Source organism: Macaca mulatta, chromosome 9 (assembly GCF_049350105.2).
Source record: "Macaca mulatta isolate MMU2019108-1 chromosome 9, T2T-MMU8v2.0, whole genome shotgun sequence".
NCBI classification, from domain to species: domain Eukaryota; kingdom Metazoa; phylum Chordata; class Mammalia; order Primates; family Cercopithecidae; genus Macaca; species Macaca mulatta.
In genome coordinates this window covers 106,063,940-106,083,997 of record NC_133414.1, presented here as the reverse complement: position 1 = coordinate 106,083,997, position 20,058 = coordinate 106,063,940, and the positions used below count along the sequence as shown (strand labels likewise).

Genomic DNA, 20,058 nt, shown 5'->3' with positions numbered 1-20,058 from the left:
AAATGACTCCAGCAGCACATCAAAAAGCTTATCCACCATGATCAAGTTGGCTTCATCCCTGGGATGCAAGGCTGGTTCAACATATGCAAATCAATAAACGTAATCCAGCATATAAACAGAACCAAAGACAAAAACCACATGATTATCTCAATAGATGCAGAAAAGGCCTTCGACAAAACTCAACAGCCCTTCATGCTAAAAACGCTCAATAAATTCGGTATTGATGGAATGTATCTCAAAATAATAAGAGCTATTTATGACAAACCCACAGCCAATATCATACTGAATGGGCAAAAACTGGAAAAATTCCCTTTGAAAACTGGCACGAGACAGGGATGCCCTCTCTCACCACTCCTATTCAACATAGTGTTGGAAGTTCTGGCCAGGGCAATCAGGCAAGAGAAAGAAATAAAGTGTATTCAGTTAGGAAAAGAAGTCAAATTGTCCCTGTTTGCAGATGACATGATTGTATATTTAGAAAACCCCATTGTCTCAGCCCAAAATCTCCTTAAGCTGATAAGAAACTTCAGCAAAGTCTCAGGACACAAAATCAATGTGCAAAAATCACAAGCATTCTTATACACCAGTAACAGACACAAACAGAGAGCCAAATCTTGAATGAACTCCCATTCACAATAGCTTCAAAGAGAATAAAATACTTAGGAATCCAACTTACAAGAGATGTAAAGGACCTCTTCAAGGAGAACTACAAACCTCTGCTCAGTGAAATAAAAGAGGACACAAACAAATGGAAGAACATACCATGCTCATGGATACGAAGAATCAATATTGTGAAAATGGCCATACTGCCCAAGATAATTTATAGATTCAATGCCATCCCCATTAAGCTACCAATGACTTTCTTCACAGAATTGGAAAAAACTGCTTTAAAGTTCATATGGAACCAAAAAAGACCCCGCATTGCCAAGACAATCCTAAGCCAAAAGAACAAAGCTGGAGGCATCATGCTACCTGACTTCAAACTATATTACAAGGCTACAGTAACCAAAACAGCATGGTACTGGTACCACAACAGAGATATAGACCAATGGAATAGAACAGAGCCCTCAGAAATAATACCACACATCTATAGCCATCTGATCTTTGACAAATCTGACAAAAACAAGAAATGGGGAAAGGATTCCCTATTTAATAAATGGTGCTGGGAAAATTGGCTAGCCATAAGTAGAAAGCTGAAACTGGATCCTTTCCTAACTCCTTATACGAAAATTAATTCAAGATGGATTAAAGACTTAAATGTTAGACCTAAAACCATAAAAACCCTAGAAGAAAACCTAGGTAATACCATTCAGGACATAGGCATGGGCAAGGACTTCATGTCTAAAACACCAAAAGCAATGGCAACAAAAGCCAAAATTGACAAATGGGATCTCATTAAACTAAAGAGCTTCTGCACAGCAAAAGAAACTACCATCAGAGTGAACAGGCAACCTACAGAACGGGAGAAAATTTTTGCAAACTACTCATCTGACAAAGGGCTAATATCCAGAACCTATAAAAAACTAACCAAATTTACAGGAAAAAAACAAACAACCCCATCAAAAAGTAGGCAAAGGATATCAACAGACACTTCTCAAAAGAAGACATTTATACAGCCAACAGACACATGAAAAAATGCTCATCATCACTGGCCATCAGAGAAATGCAAATCAATACCACAATGAGATACCATCCCACACCAGTTAGAATGGCAATCATTAAAAAGTCAGGAAACAACAGGTGTTACAGAGGATGTGGAGAAATAGGAACACTTTTCCACTGTTGGTGGGACTGTAAACTAGTTCAACCATTGTGGAAGACAGTGTGGTGATTCCTCAAGGATCTAGAACTAGAAATACCTTTTGACCCAGCCATCCCATTACTGGGGATATACCCAAAGGATTATAAGTCATGCTGCTATAAAGACACAAGCACACGTATGTTTATTGCGACACTATTCACAATAGCAAAGACTTGGAATCAACCCAAATGTCCATCAGTGACAGACTGGATTAAGAAAATGTGGCACATATACACCATGGAATACTATGCAGCCATAAAAAAGGATGAGTTCGTGTCCTTTGTAGGGTCATGGATGCAGCTGGAAACCATCATTCTCAGCAAACTATCGCAAGAACAGAAAACCAAGTACCGCATGTTCTCACTCATAGGTGGGTATTGAACAATGAGATCACTTGGACACAGGAAGGGGAACATCACACAGCAGGTCCTATTGTGGGGAGGAGGGGGGAGGGATAGCATTAGGAGATATACCTAATGTAAATGACGAGTTAATGGGTGTAGCACACCAACATGGCACATGTATACATATGTAAGAAACCTGCACGTTGTGCACATGTACCCTAGAACTTAAAGTATAATAATAATAATTTAAAAAAAGACTTTGAAAACCAAATGGGAGGGGTTGAGGGGTTTAATCAACACATGTTAATTAACTCATGGGATAAGGCCCTGGCATATAATCACAAGCATTAAAACAATGCCAATTCCACATGCCAATCTCAGCCCAACTTCCTGAGAGGAGTATGATGAAGAATGCAGGCTTGGCACTCTCTAGGAGCCACATCAGAGGGGAGAAACCTTGAATCCTGTGTGTAGGGAAAACAGCTTACCACCTAGAGACTATAAACTCCATGAGGGCAGGAATTATGTTTTGTTCCCTTTCCAGCACCTAACATCTAATAGGGGCTCAAAAAATGTGTTGAATGGCTGAAAAACATGAAGCCATTAGTTTCTTGGATTAGTGTTCCCACATCTTCTGTTATTCTTCATTCATTTATAACCAATCCCCTGAAGTTTGGGCGACTACAGAAAACAAACCAACTTGGCACCCAACATAGTACACAAGGAGGTTATGATATTCCTCTTAGGCCTGTCTAGGGGTGCGTATGGGGGTAGGAATGGAGAAGGCTGAGGATCAAGGAGGCAGGTCACTGGCCTGCTGGCTTTGGGTCTCAGGACTTGTCATGGAGGGACAATAGCTGCTGTCAGATTGAGTTCTAGCAACCCCCAGGCAATGGAATGCTGCTTTGCATGGTCCCTGTCTGGTTGGCAGCTTCCTGCCAGGGAAGGCTGCCAAGCAGCTTATGACAGCTGTGCCGTGTACAAGTTTCTGAGGTTCTTTGATGCACTGCCATTTCTGACCTGCCTGTCTGCTGCTCGTGGGAAGTAGCTGGGAAGTTCAAATGCCAAGGGATCCCACTTTCCATTGGTTTTCATTTTTCAGTGGGATGCCTGCCTATCTTGTCCTTTAAGATGGGAGTAGCTGGAAGATGGCCTTTGGCTCTTCTGGTCAATGGAGACCTATCAATTCTGTGTATGAAGGAGATCTATATCTCACTCTGCTCCCAACCACAGTGGGTTTTCAATATGACTGCTTGACCATATTTATTTCCTAGCATCTTATCATAGTAATTGACATTTGACATAAACTACCACTAGGAGAAACTACCTGCCTGAATCATTAAAAAAAAATTAAAGATAGCATTTTAACCATTTACTTCATTTGAAAAAGTTTCAAAATCTTAATGATTACTATTTGGAATGTTGATACCTTAGGGGATTTTAAGAAGGGAGCACCTTTTTATATTCTCTTAAAGAAGTGACTTTTACTTAAAGTCACTGAAAAGTGAACTCAATTTTCCATCAGGAATGCATAAATCTTAACTTAGATCCTTCTCTCTAGTCAAAGATAAAAAGTTAAAAGTGAAATTTCAGGCATTACCTTTCAGCATCATTCGTCCAGTGGATCCTCCAAAAGTACTGAGAAGGCCACTTCTTGCTCCCAAAGATGTGGTTGCTTCTAGGAGAGAACCGGTGATGTACTGCGATATTGAAGTCCTTTGGAGGGTGGCGCGATACTCATATACAGTGTCTCGGACACATTGCTTTAAGCGTGGACCAACACTTATTCTTCCATGGGCTGTCTCGGAGGCTGGGAGCTTGGTGAAGAAATGGAGTAGAGATCCAACTGTATTTTCTGTTTCTTCTCCTCTTCTCACTGCATTGTAGATCTGTGAATAGCACAAAGTACAGGAAGTATTAATCTAGTTTCTTAGGAAAGCAAATTAACTTGTTGACAAAATGCCAAGATGACTTATTAAGAAAGAAGGCTCAGATGCTCCAAGTGCAAACACTCTGAGCACTGGGCTCATGCATTAACCTGAACATTCTACAGACACCATCTATTTGGAAAAGCTCTGTGTAGTTATAAAATAGGTCATTCAAACAACTCTGCTATCAAACAGAGAACTTACAAGTCATACCAACCAAAAATACATTCAGCTCAAATTTCTCCTCCTCAGCAGAGCAAAGCTCTTCTGCAGAGAGATGAGGGCAAACCTTTCCTTCTTGTTTTCCTGGACACTCCTGAATGACTGTCCCGGGTCTGTCTCCCTCCACGGAGTGTTTCAGCCTGACTTTTATGGGAAATCTTTTCTCCATGCTTAAACTGAAGTGAGGATGAGAGGGTTATGGGGAAAGAGAACTTCCCTATTTCCCCCTTGGGCATAATCCTTCAAACTGTCAGCTGAGATCGAAGTATTTGAATCATTTTTTCTCTTCCTCCTCCCCCACCTCCCATATCCAATGTTGACAGATCCTGCTCACTCTTTTTGCCCCATCTATGTCACTGTCACTATCCTGGTTTCTTCTCCCTTTATCACCTGAATTCACCAAGCATTTTCTCAACAAGATTGCACTGTTAGGACAGGCTCCTAACCATGCCTCCAATCTATTTCAATGCAGTCATTCAATGTGCATGTGTATAGACCCTGCTCTGTGCAAGGTACTGTGTCAGAAGATGTGGGGAAAGTGCAAGGGGCAGCACACACCTCCTGTGCTGCTGCAGGATTTCACAATCTTCGATGAGGCCTGAAAATTATAAGGTTTGACGTTATTGAAGGGAGGACTTGGAATTTGTCAAGCATTCTGAGAAGCCAGAGACTTCTGGATAGTGTATAAACAAACAGGGGAGACACATAACATGCAGTGAGGTAATCCAGTTCTCTGATGGGGGAATAAGGTTGTATACATTGTGCTGTCTCTATCGGGTCACCTTGAGCACCTTGCCTTGGCTGACTTGTCATTCATTCATCAAACCAACAAATAGTTACTGCTTATATACCAGAAACTGTGACGGGGCTGGATAAATAAAATAGTTCCTCTCCTCAGAGTCCACAGTCTAGTAAAGGAGACACAAAGAAAAGCCACGAGCTTAGAGTAGGGTGGAAATGAAGGTCACCTCCTTCGGTGACATCGACGAATGGCCAGGGAGTAGAAGACTCTCACTGCCCTGCGGGCCATGCATGTGCCCCCATAATGTTGCAACCTCCAAATCTCACTCAAGAGGGCCTCTCTTGAGCTGTGCTAGGTCCTTGTGATACCCCAGAATGCACTGAGTTCTATGATATTCAAACTGTGTAGACCCTAACTAGATTTTGTCTGTCTTCCTCTGTCTAGTGGTATATATTTGCCACTTGAAGGCACAGTGTGATTCTTACCTTTAATTCTCTGTCATTAAATTTCCAGTGGCCAGCATGGCCATGGAGATGGTGTGCTGGGACAGAAAGAGCCCAGGTTTGGGGTCAGGTACATGAGGTTGTACACCTGACTCTACCTTCACCAGATAGCGAGCTGCTCATAAGTGTGAACAAGCTGAGTTGAATGTTTCAAGACATCTCCCTCCTCTGTAAAATGGGGATAATAACACTCTTCTTAGGGAGCCTGTGAGATTCACCAAGATAAAGATGTAATATACTCAGCCTAGTGTCTAGAAATGATGGTTTTTACTGTTGAGCAAGTCTATAAAAGAGAATACACTCTTTTACCCTCAGTGAATAATAGGTGGTTGTATAACTATAGACCACAATCTATGAAATGCAATGTGATTGGAGTTATGCCCTTGCTCTTCTGTGTTTCTGGGCAATATTATGCTAATCTTATTTGGGTGTACTGTGAGGACAAGTGCGGGTAGAGAGCTGCAGATCTCAAGACGCAGTTTTATTCTCTTGGCTCCAAATCATACAGGCTGTCTCCAACACAGTAAGTCCCATGCAAGTCCTTTAGAAGTAACTGCTCCAGTTGTGTAAGGAAAAGAACTGACTGGCAGCTTGATGGCTAAGGAAGGCTTAATAGGGAAAGCAGGGTGTCACTTGTGCCTTGGAAAGCAGGCATGTCTCTAACCGGAGCAGCTGGGGAGACAACTCACCATGCAAGCAATAAGGACAGCCAGTGGAGTAGAGTGTTTAGAGCAGGGAGTGAGCGTAGGAAACAACTGGGGAATGAGAAAGGCCAGGGAACAACTGGGGAATGAGAAAGGTCAGTTGGCCTGATAAACGAGATCTGGATTGTTAAAGCAAAGAGCTTTCACCCATCAGAGGAGGGCACCCCTTGATGTTTTTTTTTGTTTGTTTGTTTTTGTTTTTGTTTTTTGTTTTTTTTTTTTGCTGGTTTGTTTTCAGCAAAGGAATGATGCTAAAACGGTTTTGTCTTAAAAAGATTACTAAGCTGGCAATTCCTAGTTCCTGATAGGTTGGCCTACTTTCTTTACTTGCCAAGCTGCTTTGCTGGCTCATTGTGCATTCGCTCACTGCCATGTGCATTCCAGTCTCCACATCAGGCCTCCATAGATTCCCAATGACTCATTCAGTCTCTTATCCAGCTTTTCCAAGGTGCTTTCCTCAAAGCATTCTATATACAAGGGATTGTATGACCTAAGGACTCCTTAATCATGAAAGTTTAAAAAATCTCAGTAAATCTCTTCTCCTTTTGGAGATTTACATTGCATAATAGAATATTAAAGACAATTAGAAGGGTCAGAGTAAAGAAATTATTTTCATTTGCTTAACTGAGTATTTCCCATGTTATTTGATCATTTTTTAAAAGAACACAGCCTGTAGATGTAGTGCTGTGCCAAATAATTAATTTGCTTTAATCTAATAGCCTTTTCTTATTCCCATTTCTTTGACCTCTGCAGAATCTCTGAAATAGGCAATCATCCATCCTTCTCAAAGTCTTTCATCTCTTGTCATCTCACTGTTCCATCTCTGCCTTATTCTGTGTCTCCCCTTCCACCTCGGGCCTTCAGGACAGTTATAATGCAATAGAAAGGTGCCAACAAGTGCCTAATGTAGGGAAGTCACAAATCAATTGACCATGGGCCAGATTCAGGCAACAGACCTGTTTCATCTGACATACACTGTTTACATTCAGAAAAGTTTTACATATACATCTGAAGTTCCAGCATCTCCTGAATAATGAAACAATCTGGTAACACTGAGCATTCCTACATGGTATCAAATGGCTAGATGGGGCATGAGTTCTTTACTGGATGCCAGTGTCCACCATTCTTTAGTGATCACACCTGGCCAATATCTGGTCACCATTAGTATATGTGTGTATATGTGTTTGTTACCCTGTCTTAATAAAATACAGATATGGATGTAGATATTTACAACAAACATGTACTGAGCTCCTCCAGTGTGTCCTCTGTGTGCTCTTGCCTGTGCTAGTTGCTGAGGATAGAGAGAAAGCCATAGTCTCTGATATCAAAAGGTATTGTAAATCACCTCTGAGAAACTATTAATAAACATATATAAATGCTATGTATATATTAAGTAATATTTCAACATTGTTTTCAGCCACATGTTTCCAAGCCCCCAAACTTGTCTGAAGAAATAAAAGATTGGCCGGGCGCAGTGGCTCAAGCCTGTAATCCCAGCACTTTGGGAGGCCGAGACGGGCGGATCACGAGGTCAGGAGATCGAGACCATCCTGGCCAACACGGTGAAACCCCGTCTCTACTAAAAGAAAATACAAAAAACTAGCCGGGCGAGGTGGTGGGCACCTGTAGTCCCAGCTACTTGGGAGGCTGAGGCAGGAGAATAGCGTAAACCCGGGGGGCGGAGCTTGCAGTGAGCTGAGATCCGGCCACTGCACTCCAGCCTGGGCGACAGAGCGAGACTCCGTCTCAAAAAAAAAAAAAAAAAAAAAAAAAGAAATAAAAGATGAAGTGCTCTACGAATGAAGCTCTGAACTGCCGTTACCATTGCCAATACCCTCACCACAAAGAACCAGGAAGAGGTCAAAAGTTACTACCAAGATCTGGAATAACGCATCCCAGTCACACCAATCCTGGATGAGAAAAACTCAAGGTGCTTTGTTGGAAAAATGCTGAAGTGTCAACAAAGTGGTGGTAGATATGGCAATGTTCAGGGAACCTGTCAAAATCAAGTTATTGACCAGGCACAGTGGCTCACACCTGTAATCTTAGCACATTGGGAGGACGAGTTGGGTGGATCACGAGGTCAGAAGATCAAGACCAGCCTGACCAACATGATGAAACCCCGTCTCTACTAAAAATACAAAAATTAGCTGGGTGTGGTGGCATGTGCCTGTAATCCCAGTTACTCGGGAGGCCGAGGCATGAGAATCGCTTGAACCCAGGAGGCGAAGGTTGCAGTGAGCCGAGATTGCACCACTGCACTCCAGCCTGGCGACAGAGTGAGACTCAATCTCAAAAAAAAAAAAAAAAAAAAAAAAAAAATCAAGGTATCATCTCTTCCTAGATCACTCACTTATAAAAAAGAAGAAATCATGGAAAAGCCCACACATAGCGTATGAAGAAGAGACAGTAGAGAACAGTCATTACAAGTATGGCTCTGGAGCATTGGTTTGAATTCCAGCGCCCATGCTTCCCAGCTGTGTGACCTTGGGTAAGTTGCTTTGCCATTCTGTGCCTCAGTTTCCTTTTCTCCAATATAGGATATAATAGTATCTGCTTCATAATGTTGTGGCTAGAATTACAAGCTTTGATAAATGTAGTATGATTAGAACAGCATCTGACACTTAGTAAATGCTCAACAAATACTGGTTTATATGATGACAGTGAGGATGAGGAGGATTGTGGCAGGCTACAAAAATGGCCACGAATTATTTCCTTCACTGACACTGGGCTGGAACTGTGATTTCCTTAACTAATGGAAATTTAGCAAATATGATGCAAGCAGTCTTGAAAAATACCTGTACATTGGAGCTTGCTCTCTCTTGTTGCTTTTGGGCACTCTGCAACAACTGCCATGTGAAGAAGCCTGAACTAGATTGCGGGAGGATGAAAGACCATGGCCCAGTCACCCCTGTCACCTTGGCTGATAACTTGCCAACAGCCAGACACATAGTGAAACCATCCTAGATCTTAGATCATCCACTTACCAGTCCAACTGCTGCCACAGATGCATGAGAAAGCCCAGCAGAGATCAGTTGATCCAGACTAGAACTACCCAACCAATTTACAGACTCGTGGACTAAATAAATGATTGTTGTGAAAAGTCAGTAGGTTTTGGGAGTGCTTTGCCACACAGCAGAAGTTAACTGACACAATGATGATGTGTTTGGAACCATAATAAGAATTTTAATTACATAACAATTGAATCCACACACTAATCTATAAAGTTGATTCATTTTGTAGATGGGAAAGTAAGCCTAGAGAAGTAGAGAAATACAGTCAGCCTTACACACCTAGTAAGAGGCTATGCCAGGATAGAAACCCAGATTTCTCTAACTCTGTGGTCCAGCTTTATCCATTGCACTATCCATTGTCACACTCAAAGCCCAACAGTGGGATAAAGATCACACTGTTAGGGGTGATCTTGGCAAGAGGTTTAGGAGATGTTTACAATGCTGTTGTTATTGTTTTTATTCATGATAATTCCTTTCGTGGTCACTCTCAATTACTTTTGAAAATAGTCAAGTTAAGTCTAATGAATAACCAAATATGCTTCCTTTATGTGGAGATTTATAGTTTTAAATTATACAGTCACAAATGAGAGAAACTCAAGGTTAATATGGTGATGGAAAGTGCTGAAAACTAGACAGACTAGTGCCCTACACAGGCCAATATCTTTTTTGAAACAAAATCCAACACATCACAACATGGCATCCACACTTGCTAGACAGCTATGTGAGCATTCATTTATTCAACAAGTGATTTATATTTACTGAGCACATACATTGTGCTAAGTCCAACTGCTGGGGTTCTACCAGTGAGCAAGATGAGCTTCATTTTCATGGGAAAGGCAGACAATAAACAAGTAGACCAAATAAATTAGTAAAAAATTGTAGGCTATTATATACTGTCAAGATATATTTCTACAGGACTTGCTGAAGTCATTGGGAGGAAAGGAAAGGAGTCAAAATTTTTATATTTGGTCATTGCCAAGTTTTTAGAGATTTAGGCTTTATATAGAGAGCTATATAGATCATTGTTGCAAACTGTTAATGGATCCTTTCCATGGGATTATGCTCCTCCCATTATGGTAGGTGCTGTGGCCTGGAGTGGTTTGGGCAAAATGATTTGACATGATAAAGTGACTTAGAGAAAAGCAAGCAATGCTTAGATAACACTTGCATAAACACTTAAAAAGGCATTTGCAGTTCCTCGTGACTCATGAAAGAGGGATGCCATGTAGAAGCCAGTACTGGGATGTGGAGTTCAGTTCCAAAACAAAAGAAAACAAGCATACTGAGGCTGAAGAGAGTTGGGGTAATTCAGATGGAGACAAAGGCAAAGACTTGCATGCACTAAAAGGCGTGAAGCAACCAGACACACCACATCCACAGCACTCACCCAGAAGGAAAGCTCCTTGGAATAGCCAGAGCTTTTTCTTGACTTGACTTCTACTAAAGTCAAAAAGGGTATTGTCAAGGGGAGTCATTTTGTACTTGCTCTGTTTCAGAAGCTATCTTTTTGAGATCACTTATGAAAAATCATGAGGTTCTAAGATCTGATGGCATATCTTCTGAAATCTTTCAACAGGAAGAAAGTGTGTTACTTAGAGGTCCATTGACTCAATAATAATAATAATAATAATAATAATAATAATAATAATAATAATTACATCATTTGTTGAATGCTTAAAATGAACTAGGCCCTGAGTAGTGGGACATGATTTCAATTAAACCACAGAAGAGCTCTATGAAGAGGTTCTACTGTTATCAGCATTTAAAAATAAGGCACTAATGTGCACACAGCTAGGACTTAACATCAAGACTCTCCATCTCTAAGCCAGTGCTGTTAACTACCAAACCAAACAGAGAATCCTAATACAGATGTCAAAGGAAGCACTTTCAAGAGAGGGGTAATTGTAGTCACAATCCCTCCATCACTTTTTGTTTGTTTGTTGTCTGTTCCTTCCACTAGAATTTCAGCTTCATGAGATTTTCTTTTTTCACTGCTGTATCTGCAGGGTCTAGAACAGTGTTTGGCATTATAAGTTCTCAACGAACAGTTCTTGAGTGAATAAATGAATTTCTCAATTCTATGTCTTCACCAAAAACTTGGCTAGAATTCTCTGTTTTTTTGGCCCTGAATATATTGGATTCATTTGAACGACAGGCGAATTGCATTGTCACCTGTACTTGCTGAAAACTAGATAACATAAATCATACAAAATGGCATAAAATCTTTACAAAGTATTCAGAATAGCTGTAGCCAAATGAGGATTTAATTTCGACTAACCAAACTTGGCCATTTCTGAGAAATTCACCAATAGTTTAACAATATTCCATTATCATTTGCTGATTGGCTTAGAGTCAAAGGACTTAATCTGATCTATTCTCCCTACTAATTTTTCATGAAATTGATCATTTGAAAGGATCATGGGGTTTAAAAGAAACCAAGATATGGATTCATGTATTGACTCTGCTCAATCAATTTAAATAAACATTGAGTGCAGTTACATCGACTATGGTAGATGCTGGAGAACAATGATTTTAGAAAGAAAAAAGACAGACTGCCCTGGAGAGACCTACAGTCTGTACTGTGTAATTGTATAATACTGGGCAAATAACTGAAACCCTCTTCCTCATAACCCACCCTTTGCCCCAGTTTTCTTATCTTTATCATGAAGAGGCTGGCCAGTTATTATCTCCAAAGTCCCTTTCAGTGTTACTGTTCTATAATCCATACTTCCTTGCTCTTTCTTTCCTTCTTTCTCTCTCTCTCTCTCTCTTTCCTTCTTTCTTTCTTTTTCTGAGACAAGGTCTCACTCTGTTGCCCAGGCTGGAGTGCAGTGGCAGAATCACAGCTCACTGCAGCCTTGACCTCTTGGGCTCAAGTGATCTTCCCACCTCAGCCTCCTGAGTAGCTGGGACTACAGGCACCACCACTATGCCAGGCTAATTTTATATTATTTGTAGAGATGGGGTCTTACTATGTTGCCCATGCTGGTCTCAAACTCCTGAGCTCAAGCAGCCTCCCACCTCCAGCCTCCCAAAGTGCTGGAATTTTACCCTCCATCATACCCAGTCCCTTCTTGAGTGGCAGATGGAGGGTATAATTAAACTTAATTTTGATGATTATTTTGATGATCATTATTCTCTAATACATTAGCTTCTCCTGTTCCCTCTCTCTTATTACTATTCTCCTTCAGTATCAGCGGCCATTTCTCAATAGTGACTATATATGTGCTTCTAATAGGACCCTTATCCTCCTCATAATGTGGTTCTTAAAGTGCCCTGAGCTAGAAAAACAATGACATTTATTTTAACGGTGTCACCTGTGAGTTAATAGGCGGTAACAATGCCTCTCACGGCACAAAGTGTAAGAGCTCTGCACTATGCTTTGGAAACCCCTTTACTAGTCTCATGAGCCTCTTTTCTAACTTTGGAATCTACAAGCAGTGTTCTAAAAGGTTGAATATAGTAGAAGTTTCATGTCTGATGGGTGTCTGTAGATAAACAAAATGCAATGATATAAGAACTGTCGAATTTCCTGAAGAGTCAACAAAAACAGTGAGGCTGTCGGAGGGGGTAGTTGGAGCGGCTTGGAGACTTAAATGGCAGGGATGGGGAGGAGAATTTTGGTAGCAGGCTGTCGTTTCCTCTGCTCATGATTCCACATTCCATTCAAATGCCTGTGCAGAGAATTCCATTCTACTGAGAGTATTCACACCATGCATGAGCGAGACACTGACACAGAACCCCAGAAAGTCAAAAATAAAAGCTTTGCGAAAACCAGGCCAATTAACCAGAACTGTGCCAGAGGTTTCTATGGGAAGTAAGCTGAACCTTTGCCACTTCAGGGGAACATCTCAGGAGTTAGAGGAAGCCCCAGGACATTTGAAAATTTGTGAATTTCACAGCTGCAAATGCCTTTCCATACAACTTCTTCCAATCCATATCCCTTTTATTAAAATTTTCCCTCCTCCATGTGGCATTTCCTGGGTTCCAGCAAGAAATAATCATTTTCTTTTTGGTGATCCAATGACACCTTAAGCAAAGCTCTAGTGGTACTTCCTGTGAAGTACAGAAATCACTGTTTACTCTCCTATTATGTCCCCACCAGGACAGGGACCAAGCTTTAATAAACATTTTGTCCCCAGCACAGGGTGCTGCTTAGCACGCCGCAAGCAATGAAGAAAGGGCACAGTGGAGAAATAATAGAAGACTTAGAGCTATGTTCCTCAAAGTGTGGTCCTCAGACCAGCATCATCCTCCTCACCCAGGAATTTGTCAGAACTGCAAATTCTTGGGCTCCATCACAGGCCTACCGAACCAAAAACTCTGGGCTGGGACCCAGCAATCTGCGTTTTAGCAAGCCCTTCAGGTGATTTTGATTCCTGCTAGAGTTTGAAAACCTGTATCCTAGACTTTAAGGAGAAAATGTTACCTTTCATCTCCGACTGTACCATCCATCTGACAAGCACTTACGTCCCTATCATCTCCCTTCTAGAATGGAAGCTACTGAGGGCACAGCCTAGGGCCTATTCATCTCTATACACCTCAAGGACCCTAGTTCAGAATCCAGTACGGGGCAAAAGTCAACAAATGCTAGCTGGATGAAGGAGCATCTCTGCAGAAATTCCCCATGGCTGTAAATGGAACAGGCCTTTCTGTAAGTGATGCTTCCAGCTTAATATTTCCAAAGATGAATCACATTGGAGATACTAATTCTAATGGTAATTACCATATGGATGAATCATATCATAATGAGAAATCCTGGCTGCCAAGGGAGCCTCTCGAAAAGAAAAAATCAAATCAGGACAAATGGATTATGTTGTTAGGATTGTGATGTCAGGCCATGAATTAGGCCTACAGAAGGGACTTAATGGCCTGAACTACCAGGCTCCTTGCAGCTCTAAGGAGCAATGGGTCAATTAATGAATCACATGGGGACAAATTCCCTGAAAGACAAAACCAAATTTTCACAAATCCCATAGACTGTGATCCCTGGCTCAGAGGATCAAGGGTAATGTTCTCACTAAGCTGTGCATGTGTGAAGCTGAAAGGGATGGAAAGTTCCTGACGTCTTGTGGCTCCAGGCTTCTGCATGTCCCCAACAGGTGGAGGGGACCAATGCCAACCTATAGGACCAGGCTTTTTGCTTCCTGTGCCCCAAGCCTTCACTGGCTGAACTCCTGCTCATCTTTTCCTGGTTTCCAGCCTTCCTCTCTCTGCCCAGCTGGAAATGTCCAGTGTGGCCTCTATCTTCACGGCTCCCCAGGCCCCTTTCTGCCTTGGTCATTGCTTCTGGACCAGCACTGCATCTCCCTTCTCTTAACTTCCTGTCTGCCTAAAGATGGCCTGAGGCTGAGGCTGACCTCCCAGAACATATTGCTCTGACAACCAGAAATGGGATAGCAGAGATGGGACAGCAGAGATGCCATCTCTAATGAGATGCCTTAGGGTAGAGTGGAAAGAGTATGGTCTTTGTGTCACACTGATCATGTTGTACTTAGTGCCACCATCCAGTAGCATGGGGGAAGTAACTAGTGTTTCTTTAATGGAGATATAATAGCGTTGTTATAAACAAGAATTCAAAGGGATAAGAAATCTGTGAGTTCTGTTTCTAGTTTCACCAGCCCTGAATACCCAAATGGTCATAATAGCATTAATACCTGAATCTTTAGATCTCCAAGGCCGTGCCTGCTGGCCTGAGGACCTCAGGTAACTTCCTACCCCCAAAAGCCACCACCATCCACCTTCACCCCTCCTAACTATTTGCTAGCATTCTGAAGGTGATGGAGTCCCTCCTATGCTCAGGGATAAGTTCGCTTCTGTTCTTCCACTCAGCTCTCCTTGTTGAAGTACCTGGACTGGGCTCTGTGGCTGGCCAGGCTCTGCCCTCCTGGGCTGAGACTGGAGGTGGAGAGAACAACCCTCTCCTAGTCTCCTGAATGTGAACTTATGTGTAGACATCTAAGTGTTTTCTGGTGCACAGCTCCATAAACAGCCCAACTCTGGATTCCATTCTGGGGTAGTGAGCCCACTATGCTATAATAAATGCGAAGCCTCAGCACAGCGCTTGGCATGTATGTGGCATTTAACAAAAGTGAGGTTGTCAATCCTCTTGGTCAATATCAGAGTTACAGTGCAGATCCTCTCTCTCATCCCAGGTTTATTCCTTTCACTCACTTCTCTGCTCTCTTCTGTCTCTCTAGGTTGCTCCAGGAGCTTTCTTCAATTTCCTCTTGGTCCCTATGGTTTCTTCATTATTAAAATTTCTCAGCCCTCACCACTTGCATATTCCCCATGTTGCTTTCTTTTGAATCTCGTCCTGTTGTTTCTTGCTCTGTCCTGATCTTCCTACCTTCCTCACCATCCCTCTGTCTCTTCCCTTTATTCCCAATGTCCATCTTTCTCCTGCATCCTTCATTTCTTTCCACTGCCTTTTGATCTTGATCCTTTGAGCATCACTTCCATGGGCAAAGGGAGGGGATGAGAATGAGGACAGAGTGTGAATTAGTAGGGTCTGCAAGCAGAGATCCTCCTCTAATTATTAGCAGACAGTTATTTATCCTTATTGAATGCATTGTATTTCTTCCACTGGAAAACTTCAGTGATTTAATTTTTAAAGGTTTCTCTTCCAAGGGGACCCAAGTGAATGACCACCAGAGAGGAGTTAGGGACATTCCTCCCCAAATCCCCCAAGGATCACGAACTCAGTAGTTGAGCCAATGTGGACTTACTCTCAGAGACAGGACCCAACATAAGTTGGCTTCTGGTCCTGATTAATTGAGCAGCTGCAGAGCCTCATGCCTACCAATAAGAATGAAAGCTGTTTAAGACAAGCAGTACAGACCTTCAAGTTTCATCCAAGGGTAGAGCCATACTCAACAACCTGTTAGTGAACACACCTGAGGCAGAGCAAGTGAAATAGGTAGTGGTGGGTGAATACAGATCACCAGATTCCCAGGAGCTAGAGTTGTCATCAAGTTTAGGCAGGTCAGGAGGACATGAAGCCTGAAAGAAGAATTGTTGAGTCTCCCAGACAGGATGGAGGAGTTGAGTAACAGTAGATAATAGTAGGAAAGCCCAGCCTAGTGGGAAAAATCCTGGGCCCTACACCCAGGGAAAGGCCAGCCCTGGGAGGCCCTAAGCAACAGCTAGGCCCCACACTGGGGTGCCTATCCAGAGGAATCCTCCGAGAAGCTTGGACTGGCATTCAATGCAGACACAAAGTAGCTGCACTTTAATTTCTGAAAGATAAGCCATCTATGCCTAAGAATATATTCCTTGTTTGGACTTTGTTCATTCATTCATTCAGTCAACAAATATTTACTGAATGTCTATTTTGTGCAAAATAGGTTGCCAGTAGCCAGAGATAAAATAATGAATAAAACAGCTTGTTGTCTTTAAGAAAGTTACTGAGCATCAGGGAAGGTAAGCAAGATAATGGGCAATGTTATTACAGCATAAAATTCTACAGTGGTGTGGGCATACAGTGTTTCAGATACACAGAGGAGGGTCTTAGGAGGCCATGGAAAGTTCTTCTAGGAGGTAACATCTAAGACACAACCTAAAGACAGTAAGAGTCAGCTAGGGCAAGGTTGAGGAAGGGTAAGAGAGGGGGAAATGTTCTAAGCAAAGGGAACAGTGTGTGCAAAACAGTTTCCATATAGGTGAAGCTAAGAGATTGAGCAGTGAGTTTGGGGAGACAAACAGGAACCTTTTGAGTCCTTATAAGTAGATGCAATTCTAGGCCAGAACCATTTCTGTTCACAAACATTTCCTAAGCAAACTACCTATGCAAGCTGTATGGACATGCATACAAGCTGGAGGGTTGTATCTCCTATGCCTGAGGACGTCCATTGCCTTCCAGAGGTATTGTGCTAAGTATTGAAGCTGTAACCTCAAACAAGACACAGCCTCTTCTCTTAAGGCACCAATGGAACCAAGATGATGACTTCTAAGATTTCTTATAGCTTGGTAGTTTCCTTTTATTAACAAAAACCAATGAGAAAGGACAAAGTACACATTACCTACCAGCCTGGAATAGGAGAGAGAACATCTACTTCATTTGTACTCACAAGGTAAGTAACAACTTTCAGAAGCATCCCACAGGGTGGGTGAGGACTTAGGACTTATGCTGTCTAGTTGGAGGTATAGATCTGAAAAGAGATGGAACATCTTATAGGAAATGTCACCTTTCTCTCCACTTTTGTAAGATAGCACTGGAAAGGTAAGCCTTCAAAGAGGTTACAAAAAAATGGACAGGTCATGGCATTAAAATTGCACTCAAGTTCATAGGATGACTCAGGGACTTTCAATCTATCCCCAGATGGACTACCTCTGTCCTGTTATAGAGACTCTCAGCTATGTGTGTGTAGCAGAGCATATGTATTAGTGCGTTTTCAGGGTGCTAATAAAGACATACCCAACACTGGGCAATTTGCGAAAGAAAGAGGTTTATTGGACTTACAGTTCCACATGACTGGGGAGGCCTCACAATCATGGCAGAAGGCAAGGAGGAGCAAGTCACATCATATATGGATGGCAGCAGGCAAAGAGAGAGCTTGTGCAGAGAAACTCCCATTTTTAAAACCATCAAATCTTATGAGACCCATTCACTCTCATGAGAACAGCAGAAGAAAGACCTGCCCCCATGATTCAGTCATCTCTCACTGGGTCCCTCCCACAACACATGGGAATTATGGGAGCTACAGGATAAGATTTGGGTGGGGACACAGAGCCAAACTGTATCAGCCTACGTTCAGGGCTAGGATTATCCTGAGACGTTGAGCATCTAACACAATATATTTGACTTTCAGGGGGCTCAGGAGTATGGGAAACTTATCACCTTCCAGCTTACCTGGGCCTACCCTATAGTCAGATAAGAAAGATATGGTCACCCTGAGCTGCATGTCAAAGAACTCCATGGAAATCATTAAAAAAGAAAAAAGAAAAAAATGCTAAATTAATCAAAATTTTAAAACTTAAAAAAAACTTAGGTTAAAAACTTGAGTTTAAAAAAACTGTAACTTCTTTTAAAGTTAACAAAACTTTAAAAAAAAATCTTCCAATTTACATTCTAAAAATATGGTTTTAGCACTTACATTTTGTAATTTGAAAAGCTTGTTCTCATGTCTCTACTGAGCTTAAGGTTTTTCTTGGCTATCAAAACAAAGAGGTCTTTTGTTGAAACAATCAGGCGACAGTGTTTTGGTGAAAAGATTATATATAGAATAATGGTATGAAGCTCTATTGTACAAAAAGTAGACTTAAGAGCTTTCCCTGTCTCCAGATACCCTGGACTTCTTGCAGTAATTTGAAATAATGTTGTCCTTCACTATGTGGGAGCCCTAAACAATTGGGTGCATTCATTATTTTCTAAGACCTCATAAAGGACACAATGCAGATGTGACTACACATAATTAAAGGCAGTGTCAACAGCAATGTATATACTAACTACAGCTATAACCAACCCACTGGGATCAACTGCTTATGGGTGTTCCAAGGATTTTCTCTCTTTTGTACCCACCATGATCTAGTGATTCATTGTATATTGTATTGTATACAGGTGGAACTCCTGAAATATTCCTTGAACTGATTTTAGCTGGTCTTTGGCATCTGCATATACTGGACATTGCCAGTAATGTCAAAGACAGGGGACAAATGAAATCAGTGCAACAAGTGTTTGGCAAGAATCTGTGGGCTGGGTAGGCTACAGGGAAGGGAAAGGTCATTGAGTCTCACTCCCAGCAGAGCTGGTAGGAGCCAAAGAAGACAGTGAATGTGATGCTGAGCTGGAAGAAAAGGGCTTTTGCGGGGGCCACATCTCTGTTTAAATCACTTCTGTAGCTACTTTGAATAAGGTACCTTTTCAGCAGCAAATGAGGATTCAGCTGGAGGGTTCTGTCACTCATGGCCCAAAAGTCTTGTCACCTTTTATTCACTGGGAAGCTCGTTCCTCATACTCTTCTCAAGATCTTCTGGTCTCATCACAAGAGTCCCAACCTTGCTTAGCCATTCACTTCATGAGAGTGAAAGAGAGAGGAAGAGAGCTCTATTTGTTGTGCTCATGACTGGAGGAGAAAGTCCACATCCAGGGATGAACATATCAGACGACTCAACCTTGCTTATCTATTATTCAGTGGAGATCATGATACACTATAAGACAGGAGGCAGAGGTCCTGGGAGTGGACAGGGAACAGCTGAAAAACAGGCTGTGGGAAGTCAGAGATGTAGGAATAATAGCAGAAGCTCTTTGTCTTTTCTTTTATTGCCCTCTCTCCAAATTGCTCCTTTTCAATTCTTTAACATGAGGCCAGGGAGAAGCAAATGCACTTCTTTTGGAAGGTGAAGGGCATGGCCATTACTGGCTGGGTAAATTTGGGGTTTCATCAGTTCACCCAACAGGTTTCATCATCAGCTCTTTTATGTTTTACCCTGCAAATTTTCTTAATTTTTTTTTTTTTTTTTGAGACAGAGTCTCACTCTGTCGCCCAGGCTGGAGTGCAGTGGTGCGATCTTGGCTCACGGCAACCTCTGCCTCCCAGGTTTAAGCAATTCTCCTGCCTCAGCCTCCTGAGTAGCTGGGACTACAGGGACCTGCCGCCACTCCCAGCTAATTTTTGTATTTTTAGTAGATATGGGGTTTCACCATGTTGGCCAGGCTGGTCTTGAACTCCTAACCTCAGGTGATCCACGTGCCTCAGCCTCCCAAAGTGCTGGGATTACAGGCGTGAGCCACCACACCCTGCCATTCCTAAATTCTTAAGGCAGACTTGGCAACTTTTTCCTACCAATGCCATGGATCCT

The 20,058-nt window shown here is 42.0% G+C and overlaps 1 protein-coding gene across 9 annotated transcripts in view; it reads right to left on the bottom strand.

Moving 5' to 3' along the window:
• Positions 1 to 20,058, bottom strand: part of PLCE1 (phospholipase C epsilon 1) — a 349,678-nt gene that overhangs the window by 197,441 nt on the left and 132,179 nt on the right. For all 9 annotated transcript variants that reach the window (XM_015147712.3, XM_077946826.1, XM_028826665.2 and 6 more), the window contains one exon: positions 3,746 to 4,034. In XM_015147712.3, the coding sequence (XP_015003198.3) occupies positions 3,746 to 4,034 (289 nt within the window). The remainder of the gene's footprint in view (positions 1 to 3,745; positions 4,035 to 20,058) is intronic.